Here is a 17,802-nt window from a genome sequence, read left to right as displayed (position 1 = left end):
TTTGCATTACGTACTGAGCTATAGCAAGGATGTGATTAACCTAGCCTTAGCATAATTTCACTTACCGTAACGCTAAGCCTGGAAACAAGAGCAAACAGAGTGATTAGCTCAAGTTTAGCTTAATTTAGCTAACCTTAACATAAAGACTTAAAGCAGGCAAATGCTTGATTAGATCAAGTTTAGCTTAACTTAGCTAACCTCAATATAAAGACTGGAAGCAGGCAAACATGTGATTAGCTCAAGTTTAGCTTAATTTAGCTAACCTTAACATAAAGACTTAAAGCAGGCAAACAGCGTGATTAGCTCAACTTTAGCTTAATTTATCTTATCTTAATATAAAGATTGGAAGCAGGCAAACAGCGAGATAATCATAATTATGATAAAGCATCACTTTCTTTGGAGAGATTAGCTGTAAGCTAGCTGTTTCCCCCTTCTTGATGCTAGGCTAAGCTAGCAGCCTTCTGGCTCTAGCTTGATAACTAACAGACTCTCTCTTGGCAGGAAAACAAATAAATGTATTGACAGTTTCACTTAAAGGGTTGCAACAAAGATTCAAGCCCTCATGGTGTATTTCATTCGTTAAGTATACGTTATCTAGTTCAATAGAAACTAGAAATTTGAGATTTGATTGACAGAGACGCATCCATTTGTGAAGGTTTTACACCAGATTAAAATATTTCCTTTTCTGCAGTGTGGCATGTCTTTTATTAATAAAACAAGAGAAAAGGCTGTTGCAGTGAACCTATCCGTCTCTCCTGGCATCTCTGCTGGGTTCATTTGCTTTGAAGTTTTTTCCATTCCCATAATAACCCCTGAATATTTTTCTTGGTGCATCTTCAAAACATTTTAAAACTGACAGCACACTTAAAGTTAACACCTTCGGAGAGCATTTCAGTTTTAGTGTAGGTGAAACATGCACCCTACGCTTCCACCTTTACAAGTTTGTCTCACGCCTGTTCTCTTTATTTAGCCAGGTTTTAATGCTACCAGGATTTAGTTTGCCGCCAGCTCAGAAAACGACCTTTGGTTTCCACAAATCCTCTAACCGTTTCTCTCACTTTTCTCCATTTAGATTCATGCCACACTGGAGTACGAATTCCGAAGAAAAGCCAATTAATCCAGCTGCATTGTTTTTGTAATTCAACTGATCTCTCTGTCTCACTTTTTTTTTTCCTTCCTTTCTTTCTCCCTCCCCAGTTCTCTCCAGCTGGGGACTTGATCTTCGAGGTGTACCTGGAAAAGAGAGAGCCGGAGAACTGCTGTTTAATCAAGGTATAAGAGTGTGTGTGTGCATGTGTGTGTGTGTAAATGCGTGCATTTGTGCTTTCAGCAGACACGTTGGGCATGTGAGTCTGTATGTGTGCATGCTTTCCCTTAGGTGGTAAGGTAAAATAAGAAAGCGGGAGGGGGCCGGGGGGGGAGTGTGGGATGAAGGCAGGTGAAGCAGGAGAGGGAATGAGGGCTGTGGGTGGGGAGAATGAGAGGTGGAGAGGTTGATAGAATAGGGCTGAGACATTTGTGGTTTAACCTGATGGGATTACCGCCACTGAAATAAATCAAAAGCGAACTAATCAAAGAAACGTCTGATTTAATTGTGTGAGTAATTGCATTTTACAAGGCGTGCTGGCTGCTGTAGGTTATGGACTCCTGTCACAGGTTGGCGGTAGAATGGGGATGGGGTTAAGGAGGACTGCTCAGCACCACTGTTTGACTTTAATACTCCATTTTCTCTCTGTTGAGTAAAGTAGCACATTTGCTTTGTTCGGTTCTGTTCAGGTACACCTAATAACTTGACAAAGAAGCAAGTATTTAATCAGTGCTCCACGTACATGGCTGCAAGTCTGCACAGGCAGTGTTACATGTTAAGTATCGAATTTGCTCCTCATAGGGAGAGATGGTTGAAGGCAGTGATATCGATCCAGAGAGCTTGTGATCTGAGCTTTTTATGTGCAGAATGTGCTCACTTTGTGTCCATTGTTTCTCTTTTATCCGTCGTTGTTTGCATTTATCTTTACTGTGTGCGGTAGATCTCTCCCAGCATGCGTTCCACGGAGCTCGCAGAAACTGCGCTAAGTATGAGAAACATCACCCTTAGCGGCGAAGACCTCTGGACCACCTTTGAAGTCATCGAGAATGGGGAATTAGGTACGTAGGATTGAAATTCTCCTCCAATCACCAGTCAAAATTCACCTCAGTGGTTCTCAAGGTTTTATTTTAGTTATTTTTACAGTGCTCTACAGCACAAATACAAATAGACATTTCAATAGAGACATGTTGACACGTGATGGGGTCACAAGATGAATCTGAGGGGTCAGTCTTCAGCACACCGCCCGGGTTCAGTACTATAAAGTACTTCATTTTGAAATATCACAAGCCAAAAACATTTGAAACACCACTACAGGCGAGTGGATTTCCTGTTTGCTTCCATTGCTGGTGCCAACTTTTTGGCATTCTTCCCTTTATTCAGTGGTGGTACTGGAGATGCAGACAGGAAATGTCGGGAAGAGACGGGGGTAAGACATGCAGCAGAGGTTCCCCTGGTCGGGATCGAACCAGGGTCCTCACCTTTTGGCGACCATGGCACCTATTTAACTATTTAGCATCGTTATGTTGCATATCCTGGAGGCCCTGGGGTTATGGTGCTGAACAGGAACCATAATGTTCCTGGTTCACATGCGTCTGGGATCTTTCCGCATGTCATTCCTGCACAGGGGCCTCCTCAATTAACTTTAACGAGGAGAACTTCCCTGCACTGCGAGGCAGCCTAATCAACGATGCAGCTGAAGCATGTTTTCCTTTACCTCACACTGTTCGAGCTCCTTCGCCAATTACTACTTTGAATTCATTTTAAGAAATTAAACAAGCATTTAATTTTAATCAACCAGAGGTTCGGTGATGAATACTATGTTTTTCCTTTTTGTTAGACAGAAAGGTCAAGAAGTCATTTGTTCTTTAATTGAAGTGCAAGAATGAATTAAGGCCTGACAAATGTGATTATGTTTCTATACACTGATTTCTCTGAAAATGATTGCCTCTGCCATTATAGCCTGTCGTTTTTTCTTCACGTCACTGTTTATAATATCATCATATTTTTACGCATATCTTGTTTTTCTGATTTATATTGACTATATATCAATGAAATCTCTGCTTGAGTTACTGACTACGATCAGTTGTGGCCTTTATGATTGCATATGCACTTCTGAAAGACTCCTGTTCATTTTAACTACACTGAATCTTTTGGAGGTTTCATTTCTTTTCATTAGTTGGTACAGTTCCCTGTTGGACCTGTTGCATGATAAGAACTGAAAGAAGCTGTTTTCCATAGAGCAGTTTAAAAGGTTTTGGAGTAAAATATGAGCTTTAATTCATAAATCTGATAAAGGTTACTGTGCTGTCAACTCCCACATCTCATAGTAGTAAAAGTCTTTGCTCTAAACTCTCCACTATCATCTACACTATATCCAGTTAGTGATTGATGCGCCAAATCACCATTTAAATGGCTATTCTCATCCAGGGCATATACAAAGATCACACTTCCTCTCATCCAACGACCTCATGATTAGAAGATTATGCTGTCTCTCTAATGAACCAGTGTCCGTGAACATGGAAGCACACTGAGAAATTAGCCAAGCATCGTCAATTTGATGATATGCACATTAATTAATCATCTTTGCCGTCATATGTCGTAAATTACCTTCATCTTCCTTGCATGATTGACCTAGGGAGCTGACCCACCTCATCTTGCATTAATATGCATTGATGGCGCACCGTGCCTCCCACAGCCGCATTTGATCATACCACGGGAAGCGGCGAGCATGGGGGGAGTCAAAGTTGAGCTTTGTCGCAAAGTTGCTTAGCTTGCGTTCTCCGTGCACTTCTCATCAGTTCACTAAGAGTTTACACCGTGCTCTTATGTTTGTTTTCCTCCTCACAAAGTTACAGAGGACACAGCGTCCTCTTCTAAAAATGAAGGTGTGTTGAATACTGAGTTTATTTGCTGACGGTTCAGCATATTTTCCATGGCAAGACAATATGTCTGTGGAAGAGTAAACAGTCAAGCTATTTTGAAGGCGTTAGCGTGACAGGTTTTGCTCATAAAACCATAAAGAAGGGAGGGAAAGTGCGTTAATTAGCCATTTTGGAGGATAGCTACAGATAAACACTGTTATCGAGGACAATAGGCAGAAAAGGGGAGCTAATATTTGTTGGGAAATGAGGAACTAATTCCATGGCCTGGGTCTGCAGAGATTCCAGAGAGGAGATAAGCCCACTGTTATGAATAAGTTATGCTATTGTGGCTCTTTTTACCTCCTTTGGTTATGAAAAACAGGGGAGTGTAGAGATGGAGGCATCAGAGCAGGGGTGGTGGTACACAAATTATCTCCTTTTTTTGGCTGATAGCATGTACCCTGTTCACCAATTAGGAAGCGATAATGGGCCTATTTTGCACATGAGTGTGTTTTTATAATCAGGTCCCGATATGCAGGAGATAATTTAAACTTCGCTGTGATGAAAATGGGGAGAACAACAACATAATTTTGGGATTTGGTTAACTAGAATTAGTCATGGATTTCATGTGAGTTATGTGTTTTTTGATTTTGTTTCATACATTTTCAATTCAGACCAGAAGACAGAACCTCTTCGTTGTTGGCGGTTGACTTTTCTGACCGCTTTGACCGTTTGACTGTTGCTGTTTCTGAGCATGTTTACAGTACCTGCCAATCACGCGTCTCCCTCTGATCCTCTGTCTTTCATTTTCAACAGAGCGGCCGTTGCACCACAGTGAGAAAATTCTTGAGCAGGTGCTGGAGTGGAGTAACTTGGACTGTCCTCGCTCTGCTTTTCTTGTTCTAAAGAAGTTTTCAGAGGCCAAAAGAGTGACTGATGGGAAAGGTAGGCTACTGTATGAAAATGATGGCACAAAACCATTGAAAAAGAAAAGCTTTAATCAGTCTGTATCAGCTGTTTGCTAGCATGTGTTCTGGTTATGTTATTGTTCACTGCGGTAATTCAACAGTTTGTTTCATTACATTTTAATCTGTTGATTAAACTAGATCTGAAAATGAATTGTTTAGTTTATACCAGTAATTTCCAGTCAACGTGTACCCCATGGAGTACCTCTGCACCTGTCAAGTGGTGTGATTGAAATTGCATGAAAATTGCTGAGCAAGAGAGCTGAGAAGTTGAAACAATACCTTAAAAGTAATGAATAAATGGTTGAAATAGACCAGCAAAAGTAATGGCTGACAGTTGATTTACAGTAGTTAGCTAAAAGTGATGGCTAATCAGTTTCAACTGGTAACCGCTAGCTAGCTAAAGATAATGGCTAACAGGTTGAAACAGCTGGAATAGTTCATTTAGCTGTGTGACAAAAAACACAAGAACAATATCCATTTTTTTGCGATTACAGCACTAGAGTTAAACGACCTTCAGTACATCAATCAATTCAAATGATCACATTTAAAACATAACCAGCGATGTCGATGAAGGGGCACTTCAGATCATCTGTCAGGCTGTGGGTACGTCGAATAAAAGAGGTTGGGAACCACTGCTGTGTGCAGTGTCAGAGAATAGTGGAAAACGCCCATCCCATCGCAAATACTCGACTTCAATGTGCGATGACAGAGCTGAAAACAGCTCATTGTCGAGCTAAAAGCTAATTAAACGGACTAATTGCTATAAAATGAACTAAAAAATGTTTACTCAATTGATTTCATTGTGTTTTACAGCAGACGTGAAGCAGTTTGCAAGAGGCGACTATCTCAAGTTCAACGATGGATCCTCCAAACTGCTGTCGGGGCACAAATTCCAGGACAAATATGTTGTACTACATGCAGAGAAGCTGCTGCTCTACAGAGATATCAAAGTAAGTACGCTTTTTATTTTCAGCTTAATCTACTCTCACATCTCCTGTAAACACTTACCACCATGGGTTTTTGCATGCAAACAGAAAGCATCAGGCGAACAGAGTGTCCTCGTATCACGAGGGACTTTAAAAGGTTATCGAACTGCTCAAGAAAACCGAAATGTGTCAGAATGGTGCTTGCATATCTACGATAAAAGAGACTGAACTCCACCCAAGCGCTCTCTGCATCTCCTTGGCGACATGTCCGCCTCTTGGATCCGCATCTCGGAATTAAGGAGGAAAATAAAACCTACCGATAGCAGCGGACTTCCAACTGTCTTTGGAAAAAGGAAGAATACAGTGTGCTGCAGAAAGGACCAGCAGGACCGAGTTCCCTGGAGGGCTTTTCTTCTCAGCACATTTCTGCAGTTTGAAACATGGGATTCGTAAAGGAGTGTGAAGAAGTGTTAATAATTGATGGAGGTGCAGTAGCTCTGGCAGTAGGGGTAGCAGTGCAGGGGGAGGGAAAATGCTGAGAGGTGGTGCGTGTGGGGAGGGGTGCTTCCACTGAAAGCTTTTCTAAATATCAGGTTGCAAAGAATGTGCCTAATTACTGCGTAAATGCAAAGGAAATTAAAAATATTCCTGCAATTTAATTGACAGTCTTTGGCCTCTGCAATTATTGCCGGGTCTTTATTTAGCACAAATTGCGTCACATGAAAGTGGGAATGAGTGGTGGGTTGTGGTGTGTAGGTGTCAGGAACAAGCTATAACTTTGATTTTGTTTGCTTTGTTCTCATCTACTCTGCTTGGAAGAAGCGGTTTGCTGGTAATGAGTCGGATTGATTGTCGAGTTGCACTGCTGCACAGACAGCTTGTTGGCATTTTATTGGGTGGTTTATGTAGTTAGCCTGAGTTTAATCTGTGTCTTTTCTTTCATTCATTTATTCATTCAAATTATTCATATATTTGTGGTTCTCTCTTGCAGGGCACTAAAGCAGAGAAAGCCATCCAGCTCTCCTCTGTTAAATGTTACCTGGGCCTGAAGAAAAAGCTCAAACCTCCAACCAGGTAAACTGCACTCACATATATCCTAAATCCAGATGACCGTTTAGTTGCATGTCAGTGGAAAAAAGAAACCAGGGCACGTGATGTAGTTGCAAACCTCTCACATCTTACCACGAAAAGGTGGTAAATAATATGCTGTCAGCTGCACATGTAGGTCATCAGGGAGGTTTGTGTTGGTTCTTTACATTTAAAGCTTAAAACACGTGCATGGAAGCAGCATTTTGATGGAAGCAATCATTACTCTAAATTAGCTTTTGTCATATTCCTCCATCCGCTGAGGAAGACTATGGTGTGTGGCTGTTATATTTCTGCTGTTTCCAAGGTCAGCGTCGAGCTTTCACGCTCAAATCTATCAGAATGTGTAAAAAAAGTTGTGAAAAAAACATGATTGTGTTTGTCATTTGACAAGATTACTGCTGTAAATGGATGAAAACAACGTGATGTAAGTATATGATTGGCTGCTTCAGACGCTCAAAGGAGTGCCTCTGGTAGAAGCTGCAAAATACCTGGAACACTATAAATTCAGCCTTATAGCTCGTGGTTTTGTATTTCAAGCTCCTGTAAAAGTGGCATTTATATGCATTTATTCATTTCCTGCAATATTCTTTGTTTCCATCAGCGGTTTTCATTGTCATGCAGATATTATTGAAATGTTGATGATAAGAAGTCGCCGGGTATCTCTCCCGCCGCCAATAAAACAACAGTGCTACAAATTCTACACCTGCTTCGCCCAGACGTTAAATCACAGACACAGTTGCCTCTGCCACAGCGGTCAATCAACACTTATGGCCCAGTTTTAGTGGTCATTTGTATAAATTTCCATTCCCTCCTTGCATATTTCCTGGCGCAATAAATAATGCATTAAGCCAAACTGTAATTTTTCCAGGACAAAAAATTTGATGTGGCTGCATAATGAATGTGGTCAAATGTGACTCATTAGTGCCAAAACAGCTGCTGCACATTCTTAACAAATCCACCCCTCTGTGTTATTAAGATGAACTAGTGATTATTTCGCTCTGCTATTGTCTTTTCAAGTGTACTTTTCCTTAATTGTGTGCACACGAGCAACAGTTTGTGTGTTTGCCCTGGAAGATGTATCGCCCTTTCTCTCGCCTCAAAGTTGCGCCTAACCAGGAGATAGCCAAGCCACTCCTGACCCCATCTTATTTTTCACTGTACCGAAATTGATTAAATGTAATTGCATTTTAACAAATACAAATTATCAAACTCTGCCTCCACAGATAGAAAACACTGCTGCCGCTGTTTTATTTTAATGATCTGCTGTTATTATAATTTACGACACATGCCAAACCCTCAGCAGTTCTTGTTGGTCAAACAAAGAGGAGATTTTTGAGAAGCCAAACACTATATTTCACATTACCCGATTATAATTCCTCATAATTTTCCCCATGTCGGAATTTCGAGTCCGGGGAAGCGTGAAAAATGAGTCCGGCGAGCGATTGTCTGCATTACGCCATCCTTCAGGGGAGGAAAACTGGATAAGAGAGAGGGAGTGGGAGATGAAGAGAGACGGGGAAAGAGGGACAGAAGGAAAGAATGATACAGCGCGCTATCATAGATATACTGTTGAGTGGGCTGTGGGAGAAGTGATACGGTGAATAAAGAAATAAAGACCAAGTGCTGAGGAGAACGGAGAGAGTCATAGTGAGAGGGTTAGGAGAGGCAGCGCTCCAGTACCTCATTAGGCAGAGGTCTGTCTGTGAGCGGCCTACTGTGGGGTTGGATTGGCTGCCTTAACTCACAGGAGTGGTGCTCCAGGCTGCGGTCTCTCTATCTCTGCCCCCTCTTTCGCTTTGTTCTTCCCCCTCTTCTATGCTCCTGTTCAGCCACAGCTGTGAAGGGTTTCAGGGAAGGTGTATTCTCCAGGAAGGTGGTCTTTTAACCCTCTGCTGCCTCTGTGCAGGTCAATTTGCACTGAAACATGCATATATACGTGTGCGTATACACCATTAAGCATGCAGAAAGCTCGCTGTGTGGGAAGAGAGTCTCTTGATTTAGCTTGCAGCATCATACGATTAACCGGATTCGTATGCGATCACTTAACGTATGTACTCGAGCAGTCTGCTTATGTTGCAATGCAAGAATTCTTCCACTCGCCAGACTACATTTTAGAGATTTACTTTCTGCCAGCAAAATGTGCTTTAAGGCACGTAGGTGAGCCGCATATGCTCTGTGTATTATACACTTTGGCCAAGACCATGCTGAGGTCTGCCCATGCATAAACATGTGGGCTGGAGCTGCACTGATTAATCTAATTAATTCCACTGTTTAGCATCGAGCATTCATGCTGAACTTATTTGTCTTCTTTGAATTCGAATGGAAAGGTTGTGCTGCTATCTTTAGCAATAACTTTCTCAACAAGATGTGTATGTTTTTTTTAATTGCTGATCGCTTCTGGGGTTGGATTCTTTAAAATTCTGCATGTTCTTTCACAAAAACATGTTTGTAACCTCTGTCTTCAAATGAAGTTGATGTCTGGGACCTTGCAAGTTTCATTTTGCAGAAGCAAAATTTCAAAATGTGACCTGTGTCCTTGTCTTAACAGCTGGGGCTTCACAGTCTACACTGATAAACAACAATGGTGAGTGCCGTGCAGACGTTTTCCGGTTCAATAATTGATGAGTGTGACTTTTACCCTTTCCACTTAGAATATCTCTAAAATGGAAAGAATCAAGTGGCACAGAGTTAAAAAGTTGAAGTTTAAGCGCTCGGTAATGATCGAAGTGGATTAGCAATGGGGCCATCAGTGCAGTTAAAATGTATTAGTGATGCTGAGAGGCTGCTGCCTGGTTCACTCATAGGAAGTGAAATAATACTCACTGATTTTCTCTTTTTTATTTCATTTCTATTTGTTGCTTCCCTCTAAACCATTATCTGCTGTCACACATAAAGAGCTGCCTTCTAAGCTGACATACGCAATTTCTTGATGAAAGCTAGCTACTCTCATGGCATTTCTGACATCAGTATGAATTAATTGTTATTTAAACAAGACATTTATGAGTAGGATGGAGATGTTTATGACAAGATTGTTGAGGAATAACACCAGTCAAATGAAATTTAATGTACAAGAGGATGCTGGGCTTTATTTTTTAGCCATGCTAGCAACAAAACTCTGAGGACGGTTGGTCAGTCCACCACTTTGGTTCAGACTAATGTAGCTCATTTATTTGAGGGATCAACGTGTGCTTAGTGCTAATTCGGAAATGTTAGCATGCTTACCTGCTAAATGTTAAACATGTTAAACATCTGCATGTTAGCATTGTCACTGTGAGCATGTTAGCATCCTGACTTTATCTCAAAGCACCGCTGTGGCTAAGTCTCTCCTTATAGCGCTGCTATCTGTAGACTGTTGTCAGCCTGAATGCAGCCTTACTCATATTTCTACCAAATAGACATGCTAGCAACAGGTCTGTAAGGATGGCTCCGTTGGTTGGTCAGTCCACAGCTTTGGTCCAGACTAAAATTTCTAATTTATTTGAGGTATTAGCAAATTAGCAAATGTTAGCAAGCTAACTAGCAAACTCCTAGCATGGCTGTAGACTCTTTGTGTTGTTAGCTTGAATGCAGCCATTTTTTTTGCTTGTTTTTTTGTGTTTATCATGTGGTACAGATGTCTCAAGGGATGCCTGCCCACCAATCATCAAGTCTGTTCAGAGTGATCAATGAACTGTCACTTAAAATAACACTGTGTCCAGGGTTATGACTCACCGCATCCAGTCACCTGGTTCAGATTAGTGTGAAAATAACTGATGTAACCAGGCTTTCCCTCCTCAGGCATTTCTGCTGCGAGAAGAGGGAGGCGCAGGTCAGCTGGGTGACAGACATCATCAGGATGAAGGTAAGATGACATGCAACGGGGACATTCGAACAAGAGTGAGGAATGCACCCATGCAAAAGCTTGATGAACCAATTTAATGAGCAGAACATTCAGTGACTTCGGCAGTGCAGGAGGAAGTACGTGCATCCTTTCTCCAACTCTTAACGGCTGTGCTGCAGCCTAAAAATATCAGTGGATGTGACATACACGTTGCGGACACATCCTCCTTTTTGCCTTCCGTATTTGGATGAAAAATACACTCGGTTACAGGCCTGGAATAAATCATCTTTTACAATCCATATCTTAGAACGAGGAGATATGATAAATCATATTTCCCCCAATCATCCATTTCCATTGTGCTGTTAGGCAGATGAAATACATAAACAGGGAAAGAACTGTAAAGTTTTCGAGGTCACTCAGCAATAACATAAATCATTTTATGTGGAAAAGCTGTGAGAATAAGGTCAAGGCGACCATAACAATCACATTGTGGTACTTAGCCCCGAGATACAGCTAAGTGTTGTCGCTGTCAGTCGCTGACACAGCACATATGACATAAATAATGCAAGGCAAAGCAAACACAGGGAGAGCAGCTCCGGATGTGTCATATTTTTGCATTATTTTTCACTCTCACATTCATTCCTAACTGCTTAGCGAAATAGCCTCATTAGACTGAACACGTGTGTCTATTTTCTGCTCATTTCCAAGTAAATGAAAATAACTTGAGCATCACACTCATCCTAAACTGAAATATCTAACCCGTAGCTCGAAATTTCACAGCTCTGTTATTGTATGCTCTGCACATTTAATCAGTATTAGCCCTCGGCTCGGCTTCCTTTATGGGAACCCGTCTGCAGCACAGTGTTGTTTATCACAGGTGCTTACTGTAAAAGCCTTTTAGTGTCTTAGTTTGGGTTCGCAAGCAAAAAGGGCAACACTGTCAGGGAGAGATTGATCTAAAGGGGAAGCCAATTTTTGTCTGTTGTTTCAAGGTGTTTATTTCAGCGGGCTCAGTGACTTTTCCCTGCTCTTTGCAGAAGCTCTTAGGTCTGCAACAACTAAATCTATAGCAGACTGGAGCCGGCTAAAAATATTAGGATTCTCCTCCCAAATCCGCTAAATATCAGGATTGTCGGCTTCCAACGCAGGGGCTTGTGGGAAGGACACAGGACTTGTGGGAAGGGCAGAGAGAAAGTGTAGATGAGAAAGTAGACAGAGAGCACTTCAGTGTTCTTGATTTCCTTTCTCTTACCTGTTAGCGAGCATTGTGCTCCGACAGTTTCCATAGCAACTACCGATGGAGGACCTAATTTTGAAGCGAGGTGGAATGGATGGCGGCGGTGAGTGTTGGAGGGTTGGGGGTGTGCGTAAAGGTCCAAGGACAGGTCCTAGCAGTGATGAAATGAGGATTTGTTAAAGAGAGACAGTTCTGTAGGTCCGGGGGTCACCGTGATCTAAAAGGTGACATTGTTAAAGAGAAAGTTTAGCCGGGGATCAGAGCGCAGTCGGACGGAGGAGCGGCACCTCCTGACTTCTCCTCATTTTTAAAGATGCTTGCGTTAGTCCGGCCAAAAATAGCACTTTGTGCCTCTGCATCCTGCACTCTGACACCAGCTCTGCCTTTTCTCCCGTGATTTACTTTTTCCCTGTGATGAAAGAAACCTCGTGGAAATTGTTAATAAAAATGAGGAAATAGTCCTGGATGCTTCATGTTCCTCCTGATCTACTGTGCCTCAAGTCACTATGACATGTACAAACAGTGCCCGTCCAGAACACACATGGCTTAAAGAGAAAATAAAGTCGACATCAACTACCTTTGTCCACATAATAATCCTCATCATAATCATCTTATATATTTTTTTTTTCTTTCCGTACTACTAATTTCTGCTGTTGTCTGTGTGTCTTCAGTACGGTTCTGACCTCTGTTCAAAGAGCGTTAACTCAAAAGAAGCTGCAGATCACAAATCCTCCAGAGGGGCAGCTGTGACCGATGTCCGTAAGATCCACAATGCCAGCAGACAGGTGAGAAATCAATGACAAAATTCAGAAATTGTGATGTTCCTGTGAAGCTGAGAAGTGTCTAAATCTAACGTAAGATGCTATATTTAGTACCAGGGGAATATCTGGGTTCAAGCCATCATTATAGGTTGATTATTTCCTTCCCATCAACCTCGGCTGCGCTCTTGTTTAGTCATAATTAGCAAATGTTAGCATGCTAACACATTGTGTAAACATTATGCTTGCTGAACGTCAGCATTTTAGCATTGTCACTGTGAGCATTTTAGCATGCTGATGTTAGCATTTGGCTCAAAGCACCGCTGTGCAGCCTCAGTCTTGTCTTTAAATGGTTCACTGAGAACAACAACATCTAAAAGTCTGAGCTGACAATATTCACGGGGAGTCTTGAATTACAGGGACGTGTTTGAATCCCTCTTTGGATTCAGCTGTTTTTGTTCTCTGGAAGAAATGACAAAGTGTGCACTTCTACAGTCAAGTAGGAGATGACGTTCTGATTTCAGTCAGTCGTCGTGGTGCTAGAACTGAGGTTGAAGTGACTTTATAAAGTGTAGTTATGTTCATTTACAAGCAGAGTTTGACATGTTTGTTTCAGAATGTAATCACTCTGAAGAAATATTTACTATTTTTAATTACTGAACTGAAGTAAATTGCTTGTTCAGTCATGTGTCATTACCCAACGCTGCTTGTAAATGATTTAATTTAGTTTTTTTTAGTACAAAGATCTCTCCTGATGTGAAAAATGACTCGAATTCAGTCGATTGCAATTCATCTTAATCTGCAATATTTGCCCACAGCTGACAGACAGGAGGATTTCTCTTGATGATGGCAACCCAAGGCCCACCAAGGACGCCGCTCTCCACCACAAGACGACCACAACAGCCAACTGCCTGAAGCAGATCGACATGCTCAAGGCCCCAGAAGTCCCACACAGAAGATCCTCTGTGGATGCTTGCCAGCCTCAACGCCTCCCTTCCCCGTCGCCATCCAGACACTCGCAGCCCACGGCTTTACCCGTTCCCAGTCAGAGTGGCTGTAAGACCATCAGCAGGAGACCTGTGCTGGGTGGGGAGGGTATTATGCCGCCTAATCTGCTGAATGAACTTAACTCGGTGCTGAGCAAGACCGGTCGCATTGCCAAGAGCAATGATGGGTAAGAAGAGAAGTCAGGAGGAAGAGAGGTACCTTGAATGGGAGGACAAACACTGCAGGGCTGAGCAGAGAAAGACAGATGTGGAGAGTGACTGAGAAAGACCACACAATGCAGATGGATCCAAAGTAAGTCGTTTCATGAGGGGATCGCAGCCCGACGACTGCTTGTGAACCTGGATGTGCGTATAAAGGAACGCCGACACACAAGGGGATGTGGAAAACAGGTGCAAGGAGACACTGGAGGTCATGCAGACCTCAGCTGGACACGGCGCTGACCCAAGCACTACAGAACGTGATTTATATGCCGCTCCTCCAAACCCAGAGTTATGAAAACGTGTTCAGCTGTCAAACCCTCAGAAGTTTCCAGAAGTGCTTGCTTCATGCGTTTAAGTTTCCAGGCACTTTGGAAAGGCTGTTTAGACTACACCTGGAAAGTTTTGGGATCATTTTAAGCCTTATGTGGTGAAGTTAATCTTTAGTTAGGCATCCCTTATATTATATACAGGATTCAACATACACAAATTCACAATAGAAGAGCAGGTTTTTGCTATTAACTGTGTCTAAAAGACGTTTTCACACACATGAGATGCAATATATTTATAGTATATATTTTTATATACTTTTTGAAACAGTTATCCACCATTACTTTTTTAACTGCAACCGTTAGCTGTTTAGCGTTTTTTTAAGCATGTAATTCTGTGGTGCACCACTTTAAACTTTGCACTGGCTGCCACCAAATGTCTTTTTAATGTACAGTATAAATATATGCAAAAGCGTTAACAACACTATTAAGAGTTTAATCCTCAATGAGCAAAAACAAAATAATATATGCTCGACATTAACCAGAATTAGCTAAAAATGTTGCACTCACAAAGTTCTTATCGCAGGTGTCAGCAGACCCCCAGAAAGGACACCTTAAAAGATGAAGATTTCTACTGTGAATGCAGTTTAGAACAAACTGCATGTAAGTGAATATATTAGATGTAATGTGCCATTAAGACTCACGCGGGAGCACACGCTTCAATGCTTATTTTTGACTTTCACTTTCAAAACAAAACTGATAAATTGCAGAATAATTTGAAGCATCTCTCAAGCAGCGCAAATGAAAAATGTCTATTTTTGCCAAGCGCTCCGGCTAAAAACGACCTTTAATGTGTTTCCACAGGTATGCAGATGGTGGGAAGACGGTAGAGGTGTGGAGCCTGAAACAGAAACACAGAAAATCAGTTTTATACTTTTAATAGCAGGGAAACTACAGAAACAGACAAACCCATCAGATAATTACCTTTGGGTGAAAATAAAATAATGCATGAAGCGCAGCCATTAACATAATATGAGAATTAAAGCAACCTTATATGGTGATAGAAATGTGGTAAACCAAAAAGTGATAAACATCAGTGTTGTTTAATGATAATTACCGTTATTGCTTCCAGGTTTATTATGCATCGTGATTAGATTTTCTCTCTGTTCATTCGCTAAGAGCTCTTTTTCTGTCTTTTATTTCTATTTTAATATTGCATCGGCTCTCTGCAGGTTTGTGTAATGCAGTCTTTTGGGCTTTTTGCACAGGGTAAATCTGCACAGGGATTTTATATCTCATTGGATAGATTTCCTTCTGTACACTCGGTTGTGTTCCATGAACATATCTGCAAGATTCAAGAGCTCGAGCAGCTCGAGCCCAGTTTTGGATTTCAGCATGAAGATCTTTCCATCTTTGGCTTATTCATATATAATTATATCATCATTTTATTCATAGATTTCATCAAATTCTGCTTTTCCTCAAGTGAAATGTAAGAATAAACTCGCCGTCTCAAGTCACGCGTGCTTGCTGAATAATGTATAGCGGTCGGAAAATGCACACGTCGGCAATTGTCACACAGGTTCTCTCCATGAAAAATTCATATTAACATTTTATTTTCATTATGCCTCATACACCAGCTGCTTGTCCTTTGTTTCATGTCCTTATATTGTAATCATAGAGCTGCTACATTTGTGGTCTGAGCATTTCTTACCTGTGTAAATATGTGTGTTCTTCCCTCGCCTGTATTAGCTTTATTACGACTAGAAACGAATACATTCCTACTTAATTGGCCTGTTGAGAGTTGTTTTCTTTCCGAGCAGCCTTTCTGTAACTTCTTTGTTCTGATGTGTGATAATATACTATGTATATATTGTTAAGCATTAAAAGCCTGTTTCATTTTAAGTCATGCTATAGCTCACTTGAGAGCAGTGAAGATAATAATCCCTTTAAAATCCTGCACAAAGCTGTCGTTTCTCGTCTCCTGGATGTACCTGCAGCGACGCCATCTCCATCCTCAGCGTCCTTCCTTGGACTGTCATCTGCATGTACATTTACCTCTGCTGTTCTCCGCGTCTGTGTAACCCAGCATTTTTTGCCATCCCTCCGAGGCCTATAGTCTTCGAAGGTCACCATATGGTGGAAGAGAGGTCAGTGAAAAAAAGCTCTGCAAAGTCATTATATGTGCCGACATTGAACACATCACTTTGTTGAGCAAGCAGCAGCTTGCGTGGCGGAGCTGGTGGAAAATAACTCAGTTCATTTACTCAAGTGCGTTTTATGCTTTCCTTTGACTTCACTACACATCACAGAGAAATACTGTACTTTTTACTCCACCTTGACATGAAGAGTTGCTTTGTACAGTACATTAGAAATATATAATAAGTGTGTAAGATACAAAACATTGTTGAAGGTTAAACCAGCGCTCTCTAACCTCAGGAAAGCATTGTTAGTTTAGTGTTTTCCTTCTGTCCTACTCCATCATCTTATGACCCCTCAGATTTAGCTTATGGCCCTTTGGAGGGGTCTGACCCCTGGGTTGGGAACCACTGGACTTACACGCCAAACCTTATGGAAAGTACTTAAAACCAGTTTCACTTTAACAACCAACGGAAAGAGTAAAATGCTTCATGCTGTAGCTCAGTATTGTCAGTCGAATCAAGTCTTTTAACTTTTGATATTTGAAGTACCTTGTACTGTAAATGAGTATTTTACATTGTTGTAATTGCCCCTTTACCTGCATAAGGGAACTGATCTTCCACTGCACCCATTGGCCACTTCATTAGGTACACCTGTGTAATCCCATGGTTTGCAATACAGTAAATTTCAAACAACTCAACACTATGAACCTCATAAAAGCAGATGTTATGCCATAGTTGTATTGAATCGCAGTAGATTGTACTGTGCAGGTGTACCTCCTTAATGTGGTCACTGGGGATTAGATTAACTCACCACTAATAACCAGTAACCAAAGTGGCAGCTGTAACGTTACCGCTGCCAGTGCTTACATGTTAATGCATTCGCTTTAGTCATAATCCACTAATATAATATACATCACAATGATCTAACTCTGAAAAAGGCCATTTTGAAGAATTAGCACTTACTTTTTATACTTAATGTGCCATACCAAAAATCGTGCTACTGTGTTTTAGAAATGTGTTTGAGTAAACATTTATATATATATACTGTATTTATATATTTATATCATCTGCATTAGTTTATACGACAGCAATTATATGAATACGTTCAGTGCAGACTTGTTGAAGAGACCGCTAATTGATCTGTGTATTGTAAAGGGATGAATGCCTGTAATTATGCAAAAAAAAAAAAAAAATCCATTTGGAGCAGCAGGTATTTGAACAGAAATATAAAGGCTGCATGAAGCTAAACACTCAGGTACAGTGCGGTCCTTCACATTATGATGATAACACCGACGTACTCGTCTGAAGGTTCCTTCCGCCGCTGGCTCGCTGTGTGCTCTGAGTCACACAGTACATGCATGCAGAGGTGTACAGTAGCACGAGTACCTGAGCTGTGTGCAGTGTTCACACAGACGGTGATGACAGCGAGAGGGAGGGGAGGGGG

At 41.4% G+C, this 17,802-nt stretch overlaps 1 protein-coding gene across 2 annotated transcripts in view; it reads left to right on the top strand.

Moving 5' to 3' along the window:
• arap2 (ArfGAP with RhoGAP domain, ankyrin repeat and PH domain 2) overlaps positions 1-16,065 on the top strand; it is a 113,882-nt gene extending 97,817 nt beyond the window's left edge. Inside the window, exons 25-33 of one of the 2 annotated variants that reach the window (XM_076725639.1) lie at positions 1,198-1,272; positions 2,028-2,145; positions 4,765-4,893; positions 5,733-5,866; positions 6,834-6,916; positions 9,480-9,515; positions 10,709-10,772; positions 12,660-12,773; positions 13,565-16,065. In XM_076725639.1, the coding sequence (XP_076581754.1) occupies positions 1,198-1,272; positions 2,028-2,145; positions 4,765-4,893; positions 5,733-5,866; positions 6,834-6,916; positions 9,480-9,515; positions 10,709-10,772; positions 12,660-12,773; positions 13,565-13,924 (1,113 nt within the window). In that variant the 3' untranslated portion in view covers positions 13,925-16,065. Of the gene's footprint in view, positions 1-1,197; positions 1,273-2,027; positions 2,146-4,764; positions 4,894-5,729; positions 5,867-6,833; positions 6,917-9,479; positions 9,516-10,708; positions 10,773-12,659; positions 12,774-13,564 lie in introns of both variants that reach the window. The other variant, XM_076725638.1, reaches the window with a different exon arrangement.
• The last annotated feature ends 1,737 nt before the right edge of the window (positions 16,066-17,802 follow it).

This window comes from Chaetodon auriga, chromosome 24 (genome assembly GCF_051107435.1).
Source record: "Chaetodon auriga isolate fChaAug3 chromosome 24, fChaAug3.hap1, whole genome shotgun sequence".
Lineage (NCBI taxonomy): Eukaryota > Metazoa > Chordata > Actinopteri > Chaetodontiformes > Chaetodontidae > Chaetodon > Chaetodon auriga.
The sequence above is the reverse complement of the archived record's forward strand: the minus strand, read 5'-3'. Positions and strand labels throughout refer to the sequence as shown.